The 17,955-nt window shown below is 54.2% G+C and overlaps 2 protein-coding genes across 2 annotated transcripts; both read left to right on the top strand.

Moving 5' to 3' along the window:
- Positions 1 to 638: 638 nt before the first annotated feature.
- JN550_005941 (uncharacterized protein) lies at positions 639 to 1,921 on the top strand (the record flags this gene model as incomplete). The annotated part of the gene is made up of 2 exons (XM_049317624.1): positions 639 to 725; positions 776 to 1,921. 2 exons carry the CDS (start codon positions 639 to 641, stop codon positions 1,919 to 1,921), a joined length of 1,233 nt encoding a protein of 410 aa, XP_049172184.1.
- A 2,000-nt stretch (positions 1,922 to 3,921) lies between these two features.
- On the top strand, positions 3,922 to 16,695 carry JN550_005940 (uncharacterized protein; the record flags this gene model as incomplete). The annotated part of the gene is made up of 7 exons (XM_049317623.1): positions 3,922 to 3,969; positions 4,044 to 11,187; positions 11,236 to 11,393; positions 11,514 to 11,830; positions 11,904 to 16,141; positions 16,196 to 16,540; positions 16,601 to 16,695. 7 exons carry the CDS (start codon positions 3,922 to 3,924, stop codon positions 16,693 to 16,695), a joined length of 12,345 nt encoding a protein of 4,114 aa, XP_049172183.1.
- Positions 16,696 to 17,955: the final 1,260 nt, after the last annotated feature.

Below are 17,955 nucleotides of genomic sequence, written 5' to 3'. Positions count from 1 at the left end.
AGCTGGGCCCTCAAGGAATGCGGTTTCCGCAGCAATATAGAACGGATCGCGCATGGCAATTCTATGCGCCCATTAATACTAGACCTACATGTGTCTCTGCCTGATAAGAAAGCGGAATTCCATTACAGTGACACATTGACACATTGACACATTGACACATTGACACATTGACACATTGACACATTGACACATTGACACATTGACACATTGACACATTGACACATTGACACATTGACACATTGACACATTGACACAGTTGACCCACTTGGAAGTCACCGGGAAGTATTGAGCGTGAGAGAAGCACAGCACGGCACATTGGACATGCCTCTGTGTTTGAGTGCTTCTGCTTCTATTCCACGTGGCCCAGCATTCGACCTCGGAAGGCTGCCTTGCTGTCGCGTGGCGTTTCGGGGACTTTTTTTCGACGGTCTCAGTCGGAGTTTACTCGCCCTAAGCTCCGACGTCACCACTGGTTTCACGCCACTTACACCCTGCTCTCAGCTTCTTTGTCGCAACCACTCTCTCGGCGTTCACATACAACGCTGTCTTCCTGTCGCCCCATACTCCTAGTCAATAGAATTCCTAGTCGACCTGCCGAACCCCTTTCAGACCCAAAGCGCCCATCATTGGTTTTCAAGATGCCGCGGCCGTCAACTCCTCCGCGAGCCACAGACCCCTCCAAGGCAGCCGCCTCCCCACCAACACCTGAGGTGACTCGTCGCATCGTAGGTTGACTCGCGATCCGACAAGCGCGTTCTCGCCTAACAGCGTACAGGAGGAGAACAGATTGAAGGCAAAGGCCCTACGAGAGGCGCATGAAGCCAAGCAACGAGAGGCCGGCGTGCCGTCGCTGGGCAGGACGTCATCTGGGTTTGTCGCAACCGACGAGATACACATCCCCAACACGCGGAAGCGGACGCACGACGAAATAGCGACGGTGCGAAATACACCATCCACCAGCCGCGATGGACGTATTAATGGGGCGTCTACCACTGCGGCCGGTGCAAGTGCAAATGCAGATACCGGGGCCATTCGGCCGGCGCGCAAGTTTACCAAGTTCGTCGACTACGACTTTGACAAGATCACGGACACCAAGGGTGGTTTCCTGAGCGCTGAGGACGACCCGTGGAACAAGGCTATGAGTGGCTCTGCATCATCTGGGAACAAGCCGGGCCAGCCTCCTGAAGGGCCGGAGGAGAAACCCAAGGGCATGACGGAGGCCGAATGGGAACGGCTGCAGCTCCTGCGGAAACTACGACGGCAAAAAGCAGGCCCATTTGAACCTGGCATTAGTGTGTTGAAAGATGAGGCACAACGAAAGAAGTGCCGTGAGTGCGGGAGTCTCGAGATCGATTTTGTATGGGAAGAGGTGTTCCACTGTACCGTTTGCAACAAGTGCAAGGAAGCCGCTCCGGAGAAATACAGTCTTCTCACCAAGACCGAGGCGAAGGAGGACTATCTCCTCACGGACCCGGAGCTGCGGGACGAGGAATTGCTGCCGCACCTGTCCAGGCCGAACCCCCACAAGTCGCACTGGCATGACATGATGCTGTTCTTGCGGTTCCAGGTCGAGGAGTATGCCTTCTCGGACAAGAAGTGGGGGTCGGCCGAGGCCCTGGACGAGGAGTTTGAGCGCCGCGAGGCCGACAAGAAGCAGCGGAAGGAGGCCAAGTTCAAATCCAAGCTCCTGGACCTCAAGAAACGCACCCGCACCGACGCCTACCGCCGGGAGCACGGTAAGCTCGGCAGCGGAGCGGGCCTCGGCAGGAACCAGAACGGAGGGAAGGCAAAGTTCGGCGACGTCGTGCCAACCGGGGCCAGACATGTCCACGAATGGGGCCGCGCGATCGAGAACGAGGAGGGCATGACTATCAAGAGCTGCACCAGCTGCGGCATGGAGGTCGAGGAGATGGAGTTCTGATCAGAGATCTATAGATGTATGCAGACGGATTACGAGACTTGATACCCCCCTGTTACTGAACACTAGCCATTCCCCTGCTGTGCTGGCTCTTGTGGTTTTATGGTTCGATCAGGTCTATTGATTTGGCAACACGTAGTTACATAAGAAAGCAACTGTAGATGCTACATGTATAAAATGGACTTCCCGCACATTGTAATCGTTTCACGACGGGTAGATCGAAATAGGAACATATGGCGGGTTTGCGGAAGCCTAATGGCATGTGTTTGTCTCTCTAAGCACAGGCTCCAAATGTTCTATGACGAGTATTGCACGATTTCCCTTCTTTTGCTACCAGTACCCGCTCAAGACCGATTCCATGCAGGTGAACACGTTTGACTGTGAGGTTCTCTTGGGCTGAGATGCCAAGGTAGATGTCGGGCAGAGCTACTCGCAGTAGTGGAAGTATTGTATGCCACGCGTCTGGTGCTACCTAAGACCAGTACCAATAACGATATGTCTTTTGGAAGTCTCTGGCGGAAAGGGTACTATTTGGGCTGCTTGACCTGAACTTCCTTTTCTTCGGGGAGCCCCATGTGCTCGTTTCAACCTGACTGTGATGAAGTGTTGCGAGGGTGGTGGTGGACAGTTCATCGTTGGTGGGGTTGACATAGTTTGTGTCTGCCATTCACCTTGCAACCTAATTCATTCACGGCGCAAGGCAAGCAAGCGCGCGTTTGGTTGATTGGCGACCAGGTGCTAAACTGCCGGGCCCGGGGCCTGGGAAGTGCTGACTGGTTGGTTGTAGGTACACGACCACCACAGCCCTACCTGAGTCCTTCAGATTCATGACGAGGCGGATTTCGTGATTGAAGCCCATAGTTGGCGTTTGTAAACTGATTTCTGCTCCAAACGGGCTGCTCCCCCGGCCTACATAGATTCACCTAGGCCAATTCTCTAAGTATTCAGGTTGCGCAGGCAGTTGGCAGTTTCCAGGTTGATTGCCTGATGTGGGGTCGCCGAACTGCCCATTTTCCTCTTATTTGACGTCGTTTTGGCGCCACAGACACCCTGGGTTACCTTTATGGAGCAATAGTAGACTGCACTGGGCCTGGGTCGGCCAAAGCTCCATTACGCAGGCTGGAGTCAGTCACGGTCGTCGCACCCTTGCCTTGCCTTGCCTTGCCTTGGCTGGGCTGGCTTAATAGTGACCTAGTGACCTAGCGACCTAGTGACCTAGTTACCTAGTTACCTGCCGCCAGGCCAGCCAGTCCCGCACTGACGCTACCAGTGGGACGCTACGCTACGCCTGCGCTTCCGAAGAACTGTGACCTCAGATCCCGCGATTTGAACTTTTGAAGCTCCTTCTCGTCACTGATCCCGTCCACCACCCCCATCAGCAAACCACCACCCTGCCCCCCGATTCCGTACCGCCCGGCTCGCCTGACCATCCTCAGGCCCATCCGAGCCTCGAGCCTCGAGTTTGTTTTCTCTCTCTTTTTCCGGGCTCTCACCGCTGCGGCGTAGCATCTTGGGACTCCGGAGGACTGGCAACCTGCACACCTGCCTTCCTCAGGACCTCTGAAGCTTCGACCTGCTGCTGTACATACTGGCCGCACCGGAACCGGTTTCTCAACCACCCAACCTCCGACCCATCCTTCCGTCATCCGGGATTTTCTCATCCTCACTCACGCTGGGTCCTTTTTTTCACCACACCCTGCTTGCCCGCGAGATAATTCCCGGCCGACCCTTGGCGTGACTGCGACCGCCATCTTTCCTACATCAGCCCATCCCCACGAGGCTGACCCCCGACGACGAGGCTCCAGAGTCTTCCGACAGACTGCGACCTCGGCCACATCCCACACACCCCGCGTTGCGTCTTCCTTTCTGCAGAGGAGCTGTCCACCTAACCGGGACGCTCCATCGCGAGGGGTCAAGTTGTCGCCAACAACAGCGGTTCGACCGTTGGCAGTGGAGGGGGAGCTCGTTCATTTCTTCGCGGCCCTGCCGCCCCGACCTTCACCATGGGGAAGATAACGAAGACGCTTCAGACCAAGCACAAGGAGTCTCTGGTAAGCTTGTTCATCAAAGATGCAGCCTAACCTCTCTACCGTGAAACCCACGTTGCTGACCTGCTCCTCAACAGACACCTTGGCTCCAAGAGTTTGTCCAGACTGCGTCCTCGACGCCTTTACCTCTTCTTCCCAAGTTTCTCGCCACCTTCCCTACCCGATGGCCCTTCCCGAGAGGCGACCTCTATCACTGGATTTCGCTGCTCAACAGATTCGACTCCGTATTGGAGAATTTCTGTTCGACCTACAAACTCAGTGATGGCCCCCAAATGCGACAGTTCGGCTGCGACGTCTTGCTCAGCACCGATTCGACGAGCGCAGGCGGCAACCAACAATGGGACAAGGCGAGGCTCTCGGAGCTGGGCTATGGAGAGGATGGTGACGTAGCGCTTGTGGTGGCCATTCTCAACTTCACCAAGATGCTGCTGAATCACTGTGGAAACCGCAGCATCTATGCCAGCAGCTCGCATTTGAATGACCTACTCAACAGCACCGATTTTGCTGTCATCTGCGCTACGCTGCGAGTCGGAGTTGAGCTGGCAAAGCGCTATCAGGCTTCCGTCAAGCGTATGAGTGGCACCAGCCGCCCAATCTCGGCTGCTCTTCTGTCAAACCACTACAACATCGATCTCGACAGAGTCCAGCAGCTCGCGCAACCGTTCGCCAAGACTCCCATTGTCAGACCCTCAGAGCCGCTGCCGTTGTCCACTCCCACGGCATCTGCCAGCAAAGGCAAGTCTCACGCCAACAAGAACGCGGCCTCCATGTACGCCAATGACCTCTGTGCTATCGCGAAGCCATCTTCCCCGGATGAGTCCGACGCTCGCTGGAGTGGTTGGGGTGACGTGCGTTTGTCATACTATCCCACCTCGGGCGCCCCAGAGCCGTCCGAAAAGCAGCCGCCCCCGGAGCGCCCTGCCCAGTCCTCGACGCCGTCCACCCCTACACCCTTGCGCCGTAGCAATACTGCCAACATCCCACAGTCGACACCACGCTCCTCGAGACAGGCCGCTTCGGAAGATAGCCCCTCCCCTAGTTTTCGGTCTCCAGCCTTCGGGAATGGCGACACGGTGACGGCTGGCCAGCGATCAGTAGAAGTCCCTCAATCAACAATCCTCGGCACACCTGTCAATAAACTGCTGGAGCGGGCACCTTCTGACCTCCCCAAAGCAGCCACTTACGATTTCCTGAACCGGTTGCGTATAGCGAAGGCACTGACGGGATCCGCCGAGTCTCGCCAAGACGCCCTAAAAGCCCGGCTGCTGGCCATTGAGAACCTGGCTTACATTCATACCGAGAGTGCCTTCATCGAGAGGGTACTGAAGCAGGATAATGACGAGCCCCGTCGGTTCCAGCTGATCTACCAGCTCGCTGAGCTCATCCACCCTTCTGCGGATGGTTCTAGCGATGCTCCAATGGATTTACAATCGATAGCACTCTCGTTGCTGGAAGCCATGACAAGTTTCCATACGCGACTTCCCGATATTTTCTCAGCCCTCAATGCCACGGTGAACCATGGTGTCCTGCTCTATGTCATCCGGAAGGCAGTGGCCGAGATGAAGCAAGATGATTCTGGGGAGCAGTACACAGAAGCCGACGAGTGGCGGGATAATCTTTTCTCTCTCACTCTGCACATCACAATGGCAATGACCAACAACTCCGCTCGCACCACCCCTGAGATCATTTCTGCAGGCCTGCTGGACATCATGGTTGAGATTCTAACCATCCGTTCAAACGTTGCGGAGCGCACACATGCAACATTGCTGTCATTCCTGGACAACCTCATCTACAGCGTTCACTCGTCATCAATGACAATCGTCAGCGCCGAGGGTCTCGATGCCATAACAGATCTCATCACACACGAGGTCGACTTGGCCCGTAAACTCGTCGCCGACCAGCAGGGCACTCCACCTAGTTATCGCTCGCTTGTGGTAGACTACGAGATCCCCTTCTACCAACAGCAGAATCTTAAGTGGCTTCTCAAGTTCATCCATCACTTGATGACCAACGCCTTTGCCTATGGAGGCAATACGGACCGCCTACTGAGAAACCTGGTTGACAAGTCTGCGCTTTTGCGTAGTCTGCGAGAAATCACTGTGAACGGCAACCTCTTCGGATCTCTCGTGTGGACTAGCACTGTATCAATCCTCAGCGATTTCCTCAACAATGACCCTACTAGTTTCGCTGCCATCTCGGAAGCTGGCCTAGTACAGAGTTTCCTCGAGTCTATAACAGGCCGCCAGATCAAGACGGAGCAGCACCCCACATCAGCCAGCAATTCTGGCGGTAACGAGAATGGCGACAGCTCCCCGATTTCACCTATCGAAGCTGATGACCGGCCGCACCCACCCACTCAGGAGATGCTTGAAACCCCTCGCCCTGGCCAGTTAGCCTGCGGTATCCGCCCGTCTCCTGAAGCTATCAATGTCGTTCCCACCGTGCTCAATGCGATCTCGCTCAACAACCAGGGCATGACGATGGTTGCCTCTTCGCGAGCCTTCGAGAGTTTCTTCGAGATCTTCGAGAGCCCTGATCACGTGCGGGTCATGGCATCGATAGATACTGAGCTCGCAGTCAACTTGGGCACTCACTTTGACGAGCTCGCCCGTCATCATCCGGCCCTCCGCCCTGCCATAACCAACGCTGTGCTTGACATGGTTGCTAGGCTCGTCCATCTCGGCAAGGTAAAGGCGGCGGAGGCCAACTGGGGTACGAAGCTTGTTGTAAAGACTTCGTCGGGGTCTGAGATCCCAGCAGACTCCAATCTACTCGGCGACGGCGGTGATACTGCGGGCAAGGGCAAAGAGAAGTCACTAAATGCCTCTGAGGAGATGGACGTTGATGCTGTTGACGCGGATGCTCACACAATCCAAGAGGACAGCCTTGACCCCGAGTCGGCTTCGCCGCACAAGTCAATTCTCCCGTATATCTTTGCAGCTAGCAGCTTCTTGTTCCATTATCTTGGTAATGCGCAGCTGAAGCAGCCCTTAGTCCACAAAGGTCTTACCGAACTCCTCCTAGACCTTTGCACGTCGCCAAGTCTACCCCATCGTTTCGGCGAATCAGTCTCCGCGAGCGTGCTGCATAATGTTATCGCGCAACTGGTTGAGTACTCACCAGTTATTGGAATGCCATCTCTTCTCAGAAGAACTCAAGAGTCAATCGATGCTCTGGAGTCGTTGACCAAGACTTCTGACTTGGAAGCCTACTTCGCACCTTTCCTTGGTAGTGATTCTGTCGTGATCAGCCAAACGCCGTCAGACAAGCTACGCACACTGGCAGATGGGACGCCTATTGTGAAAGCACTTTTGAACGTCCAGTCCTTGGGCAAGGCTCTAATTCCCTGCTTTCCGTACTCCAGTAGAGCTCAAACCTTGACCTTCCCGCCAGTCAACATCTACGACTACTTCAATCAGCTCACCGCGTCCCTCGGTCCCTTACTGCGCTCTGCCATATGCCAGGAACAAATGAGTTTGCACAGTGTGCCTCAGAACTGGTACCACTCGAAGAGGCAGTCTGGACCTGCTGAGCAACCTGGACAAGCTGCCAACGGGCCAACAGTGGAACCTCCAAACCTTGGCAATGACGACGAGACAATTCTTGCAGCTATTCTTTCCCCATCAGGCCTTTCCCTGCCCGTCAGGTCGGGATCGGCATCGTCATCGGAGCGGAAAACCTCTCGGTATCGGAACTTCGAGACCATCAGCACTGTCCTTCGCGGTGTCTTGCCAGTGATCTTCCCTCTGCTCTCAACGATCGGCAGAGCCTTGCTCTCTCGTCGTAGCGAGCGCGGCAACAGTCCCGAGCGTGATGCTTACGTCAAAGCACATCATGTCAAGCTCGCTCATACTCTGGCCGATACGTTATTCAACCAGCTGGATGTTCCGGTTGAGCCAAGGTCTGTGAAGCAATTCTATCATTGCATCACCATGACACATGCCTTGTATGAGATATTGTGTGACCGCAAATTTGATGGTGGGCGATCCGAACGGCAAGGTTCCCATGTCATCGCTTCTGTTCTTGTTGCCTTTAAGCAAAAGGGTGGATTTGACAAGCTCAACTCGATGCTGCGAATTTTCTCCGATGAATGTTGCAAAGAGCCCAAGGATGGTGATGGCGAGTCGCTGTCAAAACTGGCATTCATTGGCATGAAGAAAATTCTTGACCTCTACGCGTTGCTCGCAAATGCGAAGGTCATCAGCGATTCCGTAGCACAGACCAGCTTCCTCAGCAGGAATACGTCTCGTGCAGGAGAAACTCACATTGCGGCCAATTTGATCGTAGAGCTTCGCATGAGCATGCTCCCGGTAGTGCGTGAACTTTGGGAATCTCCCCTGGCCGAGAAAGTCTCGGCTGAGGCCATGACTAAAATTATCGATATTCTCAAACTGATATCCGCTGCCGATCAGGAGTCCGGCGCGTACAAGCGATCTGATAAGAACCCTCCGCCAGGGCTGTTGAAGCAAGAACCAGTGAAGTTTAGCTGGTTGATCGTCTCCTCAACCGTAGCACAACTGAAAGAAAACGGGTTCGATGAAGCTTTGGCGAGAGAAGCAGTTTACAGAGCCAATGGATCTCCCGCACCAGCCGGCGACTACTGCAGAGCGCACAGAACAGGGATTGCTGGCAGTTCAAACCCAATTCCTGAGTTCGACGCGCCAAGTGATGACCTCGAGGAACCACCCAGTGCATCTACCGATTCTGGCAATGCCTTGCCTGATCTCGCACCTTCGGGTGACCAACCAATGATGGACGTTGACTTGCCAGCCGATATTCCTGCTGGGCTTTTGGAGGAAGAGATCCTTGGCGAGTTCAGAGAGGCGGCCGGCTTTGTCTCAGGTGCAGAGTTGAGTGCCGCGGGCTTACCTGCTGCACCTCACGATGCCAATGGTGCCACAGCTTCCTCGACAAGCTTGCCTCAAGCCACGTCGTCCACAGGAGACTCAACTTCTCAGAACCAGCTGGCCGTGACCAAGGAAGACTTGGATGTCGCTCGTGAACAGCTCCGTACCAATATCATTGATAGGTGCATCGACGTGATTCGGGCACATCCCAGTACTTGCTACGCAATCTCGGAACTGATCGATGCCGCCGTCATACGTTCATCCACGGATGACTCCGCAAAGCAGGAGATTGGGGAGACACTCGTGAACGCACTGATCTCTCTATCTTTCAACGATGATCTCCGGCCTAACGGGCAGAGCATCGCCGCTTATGCTCACCTTCTCTCACTTCTACTTCAGAACCGAGGCTTTTATTCCGCCACACTGAGCTCGCTGAAAGAGAATGTCGCCGGCTTCTTGCATTTCTTGAAGCCTTCTTCACCTCCGGCTGACGAGCTTCCCTCATGGATACCGTATATTCTTCTCATCTTCGAGATTCTCTTGAGCGATGATGAACAACCTACGGATGTCAAATGGAAGGCTCCAAGCTCTGAGGACGACCCAATTGAGCCGCTGCAATGGGCACCCAAAGACTTAAGTGTGAAGGCAGATGACAGACAAGTGCTCATGGAGTCCATCCTGGAGATACTGCCCAAGGTTGGAAAGGCGGAGTCTCTCGCCGTATCTGTGCTCCGAATAATCGTCATTTTGACGCGAGATAGGCCCACGGCACGCGTGATTGGGGACAAGAAGAACCTGCAGCGCCTTTTCGTGATGACCAAGCAGCTCTCTGGGAGTGGCTCTGCGCGTCTGAGTGAGACTCGTATATCTTCATACGTGTTGACCATTTTGCGCCATATCATTGAGGACGAAGGCATCATCAAGCAGTTGATGAGAAGCGAGATCCGCTTCCTGTTTGATAACACTCGTAACCAGCGTCCTATCGATCTAGCTGGCTATACTAGACAGCTCTCCCATCTGGCACTGCGGGATTCGCGTCTATTTGTCGACGTGTCCAACGAAATGATTCGCCTTTCTCGTTGGACTGCTGGAGAGAACGGGTCTTCACATAGACAAACCGTGGTTATCAAGGAGCAGAGAATCGAAGCTCCAAAAGACGACGTGGCACCAACCGTCCGAGCGACTGAGGACTTGTCCATTCAAGACATCAAGCCATCAACCGAGGGTGAGGACAAGCACTCGACTGACGCATCAAAGTTACTCTTGCAAGATACCAAGCGACCTATTCTTGAGAACCCGGACGGCGTCATCCACTTCCTGTTGTGCGAGCTACTGAACTACAGAGAAGTGGATGATAAGGAACAGACGCAGGGGCAGAAAGATGTCAAAGACACATCTGAGTCTGGCTCGGCCAACTCTGGCGGTCAGGGCGATACCGCTGAGAACCGTCCTTCAGACAAAGATAAGAAAGTCAAGCCGGTTTTCAAGTCCGAGGAGCACCCGATATTCATATATCGCTGCTTCATCCTTCGTTGCCTGGTTGAGCTTCTCCAAAGTTACAATCAGACCAAAGTTGAATTTATCAACTTCAAGAGAAGCGCGCCGCTGCAGACAAACACACCAATCAAACCCCGGGCCAGCGTGCTGAACTATCTGCTGACGGATCTCTTGTGTGGCCGTCCCCTTGACGGGCCTTCAGATTCTCTTGTTGACAAGAAGAGGGCTGCTACAGCATCGCAAGCCCAAGCTGTCTTGATTGCCTTGATGGGAAAGACCAACGAGCGGCCTACTGACCGTACCCGCGAGAAATATGACTATGACGAAGAGCCTGATCTTCTCTTCGTGCGAAGATTCGTCCTGGATACGATTCTGAAAGCCTACAAGGATGCTTCTACTTCACATGAGGCTTTTGATGTTCGTTATGGCAGAATGCTTGCCCTATCTGAAGCTATGCATCAGATCATGGGCGCCGATATGAACAAAGACATGCCATCGACAAGGCCGCAAGACTCGTCGCCGGAGCGTTCTTACGCACAGATCAGGCGTCTCATGTACGAGAAAGGTTACTTGGGAGCGCTCACCTCCTCAATTGCCGATATCGATTTGGCCTTCCCGCCAGTCAAGAAGACCATCAAACAGATCCTCAAAGTGCTACGCGTTCTAACTAGCACTGCGATTCATCTGAGCAACGCCAATATTCTCCCAGCTGCTTCAACCCTGGAGCAAGTGGAAGATGACATAGCTTCCGCCACATCGCTTTCAGACATGGAAGACGACAGAGAAGAAACTCCAGATCTATATCGCAATTCTGCACTCGGCATGCTCGAACCAGGTCGCGACCCTGAGGATGACTACTCCGATGGGTCCGAAGACGGTACGTTTCCTCCCTCGGTCACTATCCCGTTGCTAACAAGTTATTCAGACGACGCAGAGATGTACGACGAAGAGTATGGCGATGAAATGGAGTACGAAGAAGAAGTTTCCCATGATGGGGAAGAGGACGTCAGCGATGAGGACGATGAAGAAGTCGAGGGCATGGGTCACATTGAAGGCTTGCCCGGAGATCTCGGAGTTGTTGAAGTAACGATGGAAGACGACGACGACGATGACGACGACATGGACGAAGACGATGAAGACATCAGTGATGATGACGACGACATCGGTTCCGACGAAATGGACGACATCGAAGACCGCATCGAGATCATCGACGATGAGGGTAACCCCGTCGAGGATGATGGCGCTTCCGGATGGGAATCTGAAACTGATGAAGACGAAGGTGAAGAAGATGATGAAGATGATGAAGAGATTGACTATGAAGCTGAAGCACAGGACCTCGAGGAAGCCCATATGCATGGTTTGGACGACGTGCCAGATATTGGCCGCTTCGGTAATCTCATGCGCGCTATTGAAGAAGATGAAGATTACGAAGGCGGAGACGACATCAACAACGTCAACCCTTTCCCAGAGGATGATGATGAGGACGGTATGTCTCTTCTGTGTTGTCTACTGATGGTCTGGTCCGTTGCTAACTGATTCAGATGACGAGGAAGACGAGGATGATATGGATGAGGATGACTTCGCCTTTGATAGCTTCCTTGGTGAGTTACTTGCGGATGCCATGTCCTTTAGCTTTCCAGCTCGGAACCCAGGCTCACTCGTTGAAGACGACGCCCCTCCCCCTCATGCCAGTCTTCCTAGTATGGGCTGGGATACCCTTGTATTCGATCATGGTGGTAACGTTCTTGGAGGTCATCAACACCATCACCGACATCGACACGGCTTTAGAGGGCCCTTCCCTCCCGTTCCTTTCATGATGGGTGGCCCACGAGACCCTCTCTCGCACCTTGGTGGTATGTATTTGCCACCGGCAACAGTTCGACGAACCCCCGACGATCCCCGGGTGTTGGGCGACCTTCTAGCGGACGCAGTTGCCGATGGCACCAGCAACAGCAACATGGAGCCGGTCTTTGAGGCTCCTAGGCGTTCCATTCCGCAACCGCCAACTCGCGTCTCTAGATTCTCGCGCAACCGGCAAAGATCGAATTATTTTCTCTCCCCTTCTAGGCAATTCACCTCGCAAACTCATGAACCAGTCCCAACTAACTTGAGAACTCTAGAAATGCGAAACTTCATGCGGCCCAGCCAACGCGACCGGCCTAGTAACAATGATGATGGGCTCAACCCTCTCCTTCGACGTACCAATGATACAGGGAGGGACTCTTCCCCACGCCCACATCACAACCTTGCTCGACTGCTGGGTGGCCACGGAGGTAGCCCCTTATCACTCCTCAATGACCTCATCACATCTTTGCCTACGACAATGGGTCGTCACGCTTTACAGTTCCATATTAGTGCGCCCGGTCCCACCGGTGAAATGCAGGAGATCTCTCTGCCGGTTCCCCACTCACGGGAGCACGCACCTGAAAGCCGCAGGGAGAATCAAGATCCGTCGCAGGCATCTGCTTTCTCGACAGAATCGACCATGATCCGATGGCTTGAAGAGACCAAGATGGTGTTTGGCCCTACTCATGGAGAGAAATCCTTGAGACTTGTGCCTGCAATTATTGCTCATCTTGTCCCGCCCGCTATTCAACGCGAGAAGGAGCAGAAGGCCAGGGAAGCAGAATTCAAGCGCAGGCAGGAAGAAGAACGCAGGAAGCGCGAGGAGGAAGAGCGAAAGGCTAGAGAGGCAAAGGAGGCTGAAGAAAAGGCTGCTCGGGAGAAGGCTGAGGCTGAGGAGAGAGAACGTGCTGAAGCCGTTGCCGCCGAAGCTGCTGCCCAAGCTGCTGCCGAGTCTCCGCAGACAACCGAAGAGTCGAGTCACATCGACTTTGAAGACAGTGATGCCATGGAGGGCATTGAAACGCACGACGAAGAAGATGACACAGAAGAGCCGGCTTCCAACCAACCCCGCGTCATGACTATCATCAGAGGCGAAGAAGTTGACGTTACAGATCTCGGTATTGATGCCGAATACCTTGAGGCATTGCCTGAAGAATTCCGAGAGGAAGTCATTGCCCAGGCCGTAACTCAGCGCCGGTCACAGGCCCGTGAGGCGCCTCGTCGCACTGGTGAGCAGACCGAGGTTTTCCAGGAGTTCCTAGACGCTCTCCCAGATGACATCCGACAAGAAATCGTCCAGCAGGAGCGGGCAGAACAGCGTCGGCGTGACCGAGAGGAGCAACGTCGCCAAGCCGCCACAGCAGGCCAAGAGGCTGAGGCTCAGGAAATGGACACTGCCAGTATATTGATGACCTTTCCACCTGCGCTTCGTGAACAGGTACTTATGGATCAAGGAGCAGACCTCATGGACTCACTACCCCCGGAGATGGCTGCTGAAGCCAGACGCCTAGTCCGCAACCACCCGGCTGTCGTCCATCGCGTCAGAGACGACCTTGGCGCCGGCCGCGTTCCAGATCCTGCCCAACCTGGCGGCAGCGGCAATGTCGCGGATAAACCTCAACGGAGGACCATTGTCCAGATGCTGGATAAATCAGGTGTTGCCACGTTGCTTCGACTTATGTTCATCAACGTCAAGAGCGGATCGATGGAGAACCCGCTGAAGCACGTCATTAAAGATGTTTGCGAGAACAAGCAAACAAGGCTCGAGGTTATCAGCACTCTCCTCCAGATCCTGCAGGATGGCACGACAGACGTCGAGGCTGTTGAGCGCAGCTTTGCTTCTCTTTCCATCAAGGCCAAGCAACAAAGGGAGAAGGACGGCAAAACTCCGCAGTCGATGAAGCGCTCTCTCACGAACATCGGCCACAGCAGTCATGTCCACACCAGTGCCGAGACGTCACCTGTCCTTATTGTTCAACAATGCTTGGATCTGCTATGCTTCCTTGCTGACGAGGATGTCCACGTACCTGGACTTTTCTTGACTGAGCACGATATTGTTGGCTCAACCCTGAAACGCAGTCTAAGCCGCAAGGGCAAAGGCAAGGGTCCCGACTTGAAGACACACAAGTACGCCATCAACTCCTTATTGGCGCTGCTGGACCGCGATCTGGTCATTGAAAGCTCGACTATCATGGACAGCCTTTCTCAGCTGCTGAGCCGAGTTACATTGCCTCTCCTTGCACTAGATCGCAAGCTCAAGGAGGCGGACGAGACGATCAAGAAACTCGACAAGGAGATCGAAGAGCTTGAGACGGCGGTTGCGAATAGTGCGGCCTCTGAGGGTCCATCCAATGAGCAAGGTGCCGCCACTGAAGCCATTGCTGCCGCGGAAACACAGCAAGACCCCAGTATCACCAGCGATGCCGCCAACACTACAGAAGGCTCATCCAAGGCAAATCCAGCTGAGGCGCTCGCAAAAGCAAAGGACAGGAGAGAGTTCATCCAGAAGCGGGTTAAGACATATGTGCCTCCGCAGATCCCTACTCACAACTTGACCAAGATTATCAATATCTTCGTCGCACGCGAATGCAGTTCCAAGACATTCAAGGAGACGCTGTCTGCCATCAAGAATCTCTCGGTCATCCCCAACGCCATGGATACGTTTGGCGAAGAGCTGGCCCGCCAGTCTCGTCTCTTGAGCGAGAAGATTGTCCACCACCTTGATGAACTTCTGCCGCACATCGAGAAGGCTTCCACTGGCACTGAAATCCAGGGAGTCGCATTGGCCAAGTTTTCTCCCGGTGCCGCGGATCAGAACAAGCTTCTGCGTGTGCTGACAGCATTGGACCACCTCTTCACGCAAAAGAAGCCCTTGTCTACACAAGAGTCCGAGTCCAGCAACGAGGCTAAGAAAGCAGACCTGTTGGCTACGCTTTATCGCAACACCACGTTCCACGCCATGTGGGACAGACTCAGCTCGTGCCTCAGCGCTATCCGGCAGCGCGAGAGTCTCATCAATGTGGCCACGATCTTGCTGCCTCTCATCGAAGCCCTCATGGTGGTGTGCAAGGACAGTGCAAACCCGGATCTCTCATCGTCTCAACTCAAGGAAACGGTTCTTTCTAGCCCGGCACCAGAGTCGCCCATGACTAACCGATTCCTCTCATTCACGGAAGAGCACCGTCGTATCCTCAACGAACTCGTGCGAAATAACCCATCTCTCATGAAGGGCACCTTCCAGAATCTTGTCAAGAACCCCAAGGTACTTGAGTTTGACAACAAGCGCAACTGGTTCAACCGCAGCGTCCACAACAGAAACCAAATCCGAGATGGACGTACTTTCCCCTCGCTGCAGCTGTCTGTGCGTCGCGACCAGGTCTTCCACGACTCTTTCAAGTCGCTGTACTTCAAGAGCGGCGATGAGATGAAATTTGGCAAGCTCAACATCCGATTCCATGGCGAGGAAGGCGTCGACGCCGGTGGTGTAACGCGAGAGTGGTTCCAAGTTCTCTCTCGCCAGATGTTCGACCCCAACTACGCGTTGTTCGTTCCAGTGTCTAGTGACCGCACAACCTTCCACCCCAACAAGCTTAGCGGTATCAACGATGAGCACTTGATGTTCTTCAAGTTCATCGGCCGAGTCATTGGCAAGGCTTTGTATGAAGGGCGTGTCCTGGACTGTTACTTCAGCCGTGCAGTGTACAAGCGCATCCTTGGCAAGCAAGTCTCGGTGAAGGACATGGAATCATTCGACCCCGACTACTACAAGTCCCTCGTCTGGATGCTGGAGAACGACATCACTGATATTATCACTGAAACATTCTCGGTTGAGACTGACGAGTTCGGCGTGACCAAGATCGAGGATCTTTGCGAGAACGGCCGCAACATCCCAGTCACTGAGGAGAACAAGCAGGACTACGTTCGTCTGGTTGTGGAGCACAAGCTGCTGTCGTCGGTCAAGGAGCAGATGGAGCACTTCTTGAAGGGTAAGTTGTTCTGCCGCGCTACTAGGTACAACGCAAATGCTAACAGATGCACAGGTTTCCACGAGATCATTCCCGCCGAACTGGTCTCGATCTTTAACGAGCAGGAGCTCGAGTTGCTCATCTCGGGTCTGCCGGACATTGACGTCGATGACTGGAAGAGCAACACCGAGTACCAGAACTACACGCCTTCGAGCCAACAGATCCAGTGGTTCTGGCGAGCCCTGCGCTCGTTTGACAAGGAAGAGCTCGCCAAGCTTCTTCAGTTTGTCACTGGCACCAGCAAGGTTCCCCTCAACGGGTTCAAGGAGCTGGAGGGTATGAACGGCATCAACCGCTTCAATATCCATCGGGACTACGGCAACAAGGATCGTCTGCCCAGCTCGCACACATGCTTCAACCGTAAGTCAACCTCTGTCTGTTTTTCATTGTTGCACCGCATGGAACTAACCCCTGCCGCAGAGCTCGACCTCCCCGAGTATGAGAGCTATGATATCCTACGTGCGCAGCTCCTGAAGGCCATCACTGCCGGAAGCGACTACTTTGGTTTTGCTTAAGCAGATCCACTCTTACGACGATGACGATGTATTGGTTCTTTGTACCAACATAGCACCGGGAAAGGGGATACGATACAGAGGCGAAAGGAGGCAGACATAACTTGGCGTGGCATGGCATGGCATGGCATGGCATGGTATTTTCTGCTTCACGCGTTTTGCCACATTATGGTACTTGATTTAGGAATTGGCATTCTTGGTTTGTAATTCGAGGCTTGGAAGAAGGGGTGGGTGGCACCTGGCTGTCTTCCCACAGCACAAGGCTGCCTCGGCGTCGGTGGCTGCATTGGCGGAGTGCAGGCCGTCCGGTGCAAGTCCCGTCGTCTGGGGCCCGCGTCGCTGGAACCCCCTCAAGTCTGCAGTTGTAGATTAGGAACTCGAGCGTGCAGATAGATGTACGATGGTCAGTCAATAAAGGCCGATGAGTTCACACGGACATGTTGTGTTTTCCGCTACGAGGTGCCTTGAGTATGTGTATCTGCCGAAGAGTGATCGATCAATCAATCAATCAATCGACCAATGGGCTCAGGTCGCATATGTCTCTGCTCGAGTTTCAATATGCGGGCTGAGGTGGTGCTGTACCCAGCTGCTCAGGGTCATGGATGCCAATACCCCGCGAATCCCCTGCAGGCAAAGGGTCAGCTAGGGCGGAATTGCTCCGAATCGGCAGCAAAAAAGTGCCATTGGGCCCACTTTCTCCACAGCCAAAGAAGGTTTGCAGCAGAAACTGAACGGTTTTCTTCGCGCGGCCAGCCAGCACCCAAGACAAGGCAAGGCAAGGCAAGGCAAGGCAAAGCTTGCAGCTCCGCGAAACCCAGGGTCTTTGGTCTCGTCACATGCTGGACGCAGATTGAGTTTGTCCCCGTCCGTGACTCTACGTCTACGAGAGATTTCCCGAGCGAGCAGGAACGGAACAGGTGCAAACCGAGAACGAAACGACGCCGCTTGCCCCAGGCAGTCCCGACAATATCCACCCTCTTGGTCATTGCGCTGTATATCTGCCCCTCCAGAGAAGGCCTGACGACCTGCCTGACGACCTGCCTGGCATACATCGACTCAGTCACACCAAAGATACACTGAGAAGCAGACCAGGCCGATCTCTTCTCGCCCTTGCCATACCACCCATACAACCCTCCTACGAAGGCCCCGATAAGCCGCCGCGCCGATTGGACAGGACAGCCATCCGTCCCCCGTCTTACCGAATCGCATCGCACCGCTCTCGCCTCCGCACGACCGCGGAGACACAAGACTCAGGCGTTGCTG

The sequence above is a fragment of the Neoarthrinium moseri genome (assembly GCF_022829205.1).
Source record: "Neoarthrinium moseri strain CBS 164.80 chromosome Unknown scaffold19_Wmoseri_CBS_16480, whole genome shotgun sequence".
In the NCBI taxonomy this organism is placed as follows: Eukaryota; Fungi; Ascomycota; class Sordariomycetes; order Amphisphaeriales; family Apiosporaceae; genus Neoarthrinium; species Neoarthrinium moseri.
The sequence above is the reverse complement of the archived record's forward strand: the minus strand, read 5'-3'. Positions and strand labels throughout refer to the sequence as shown.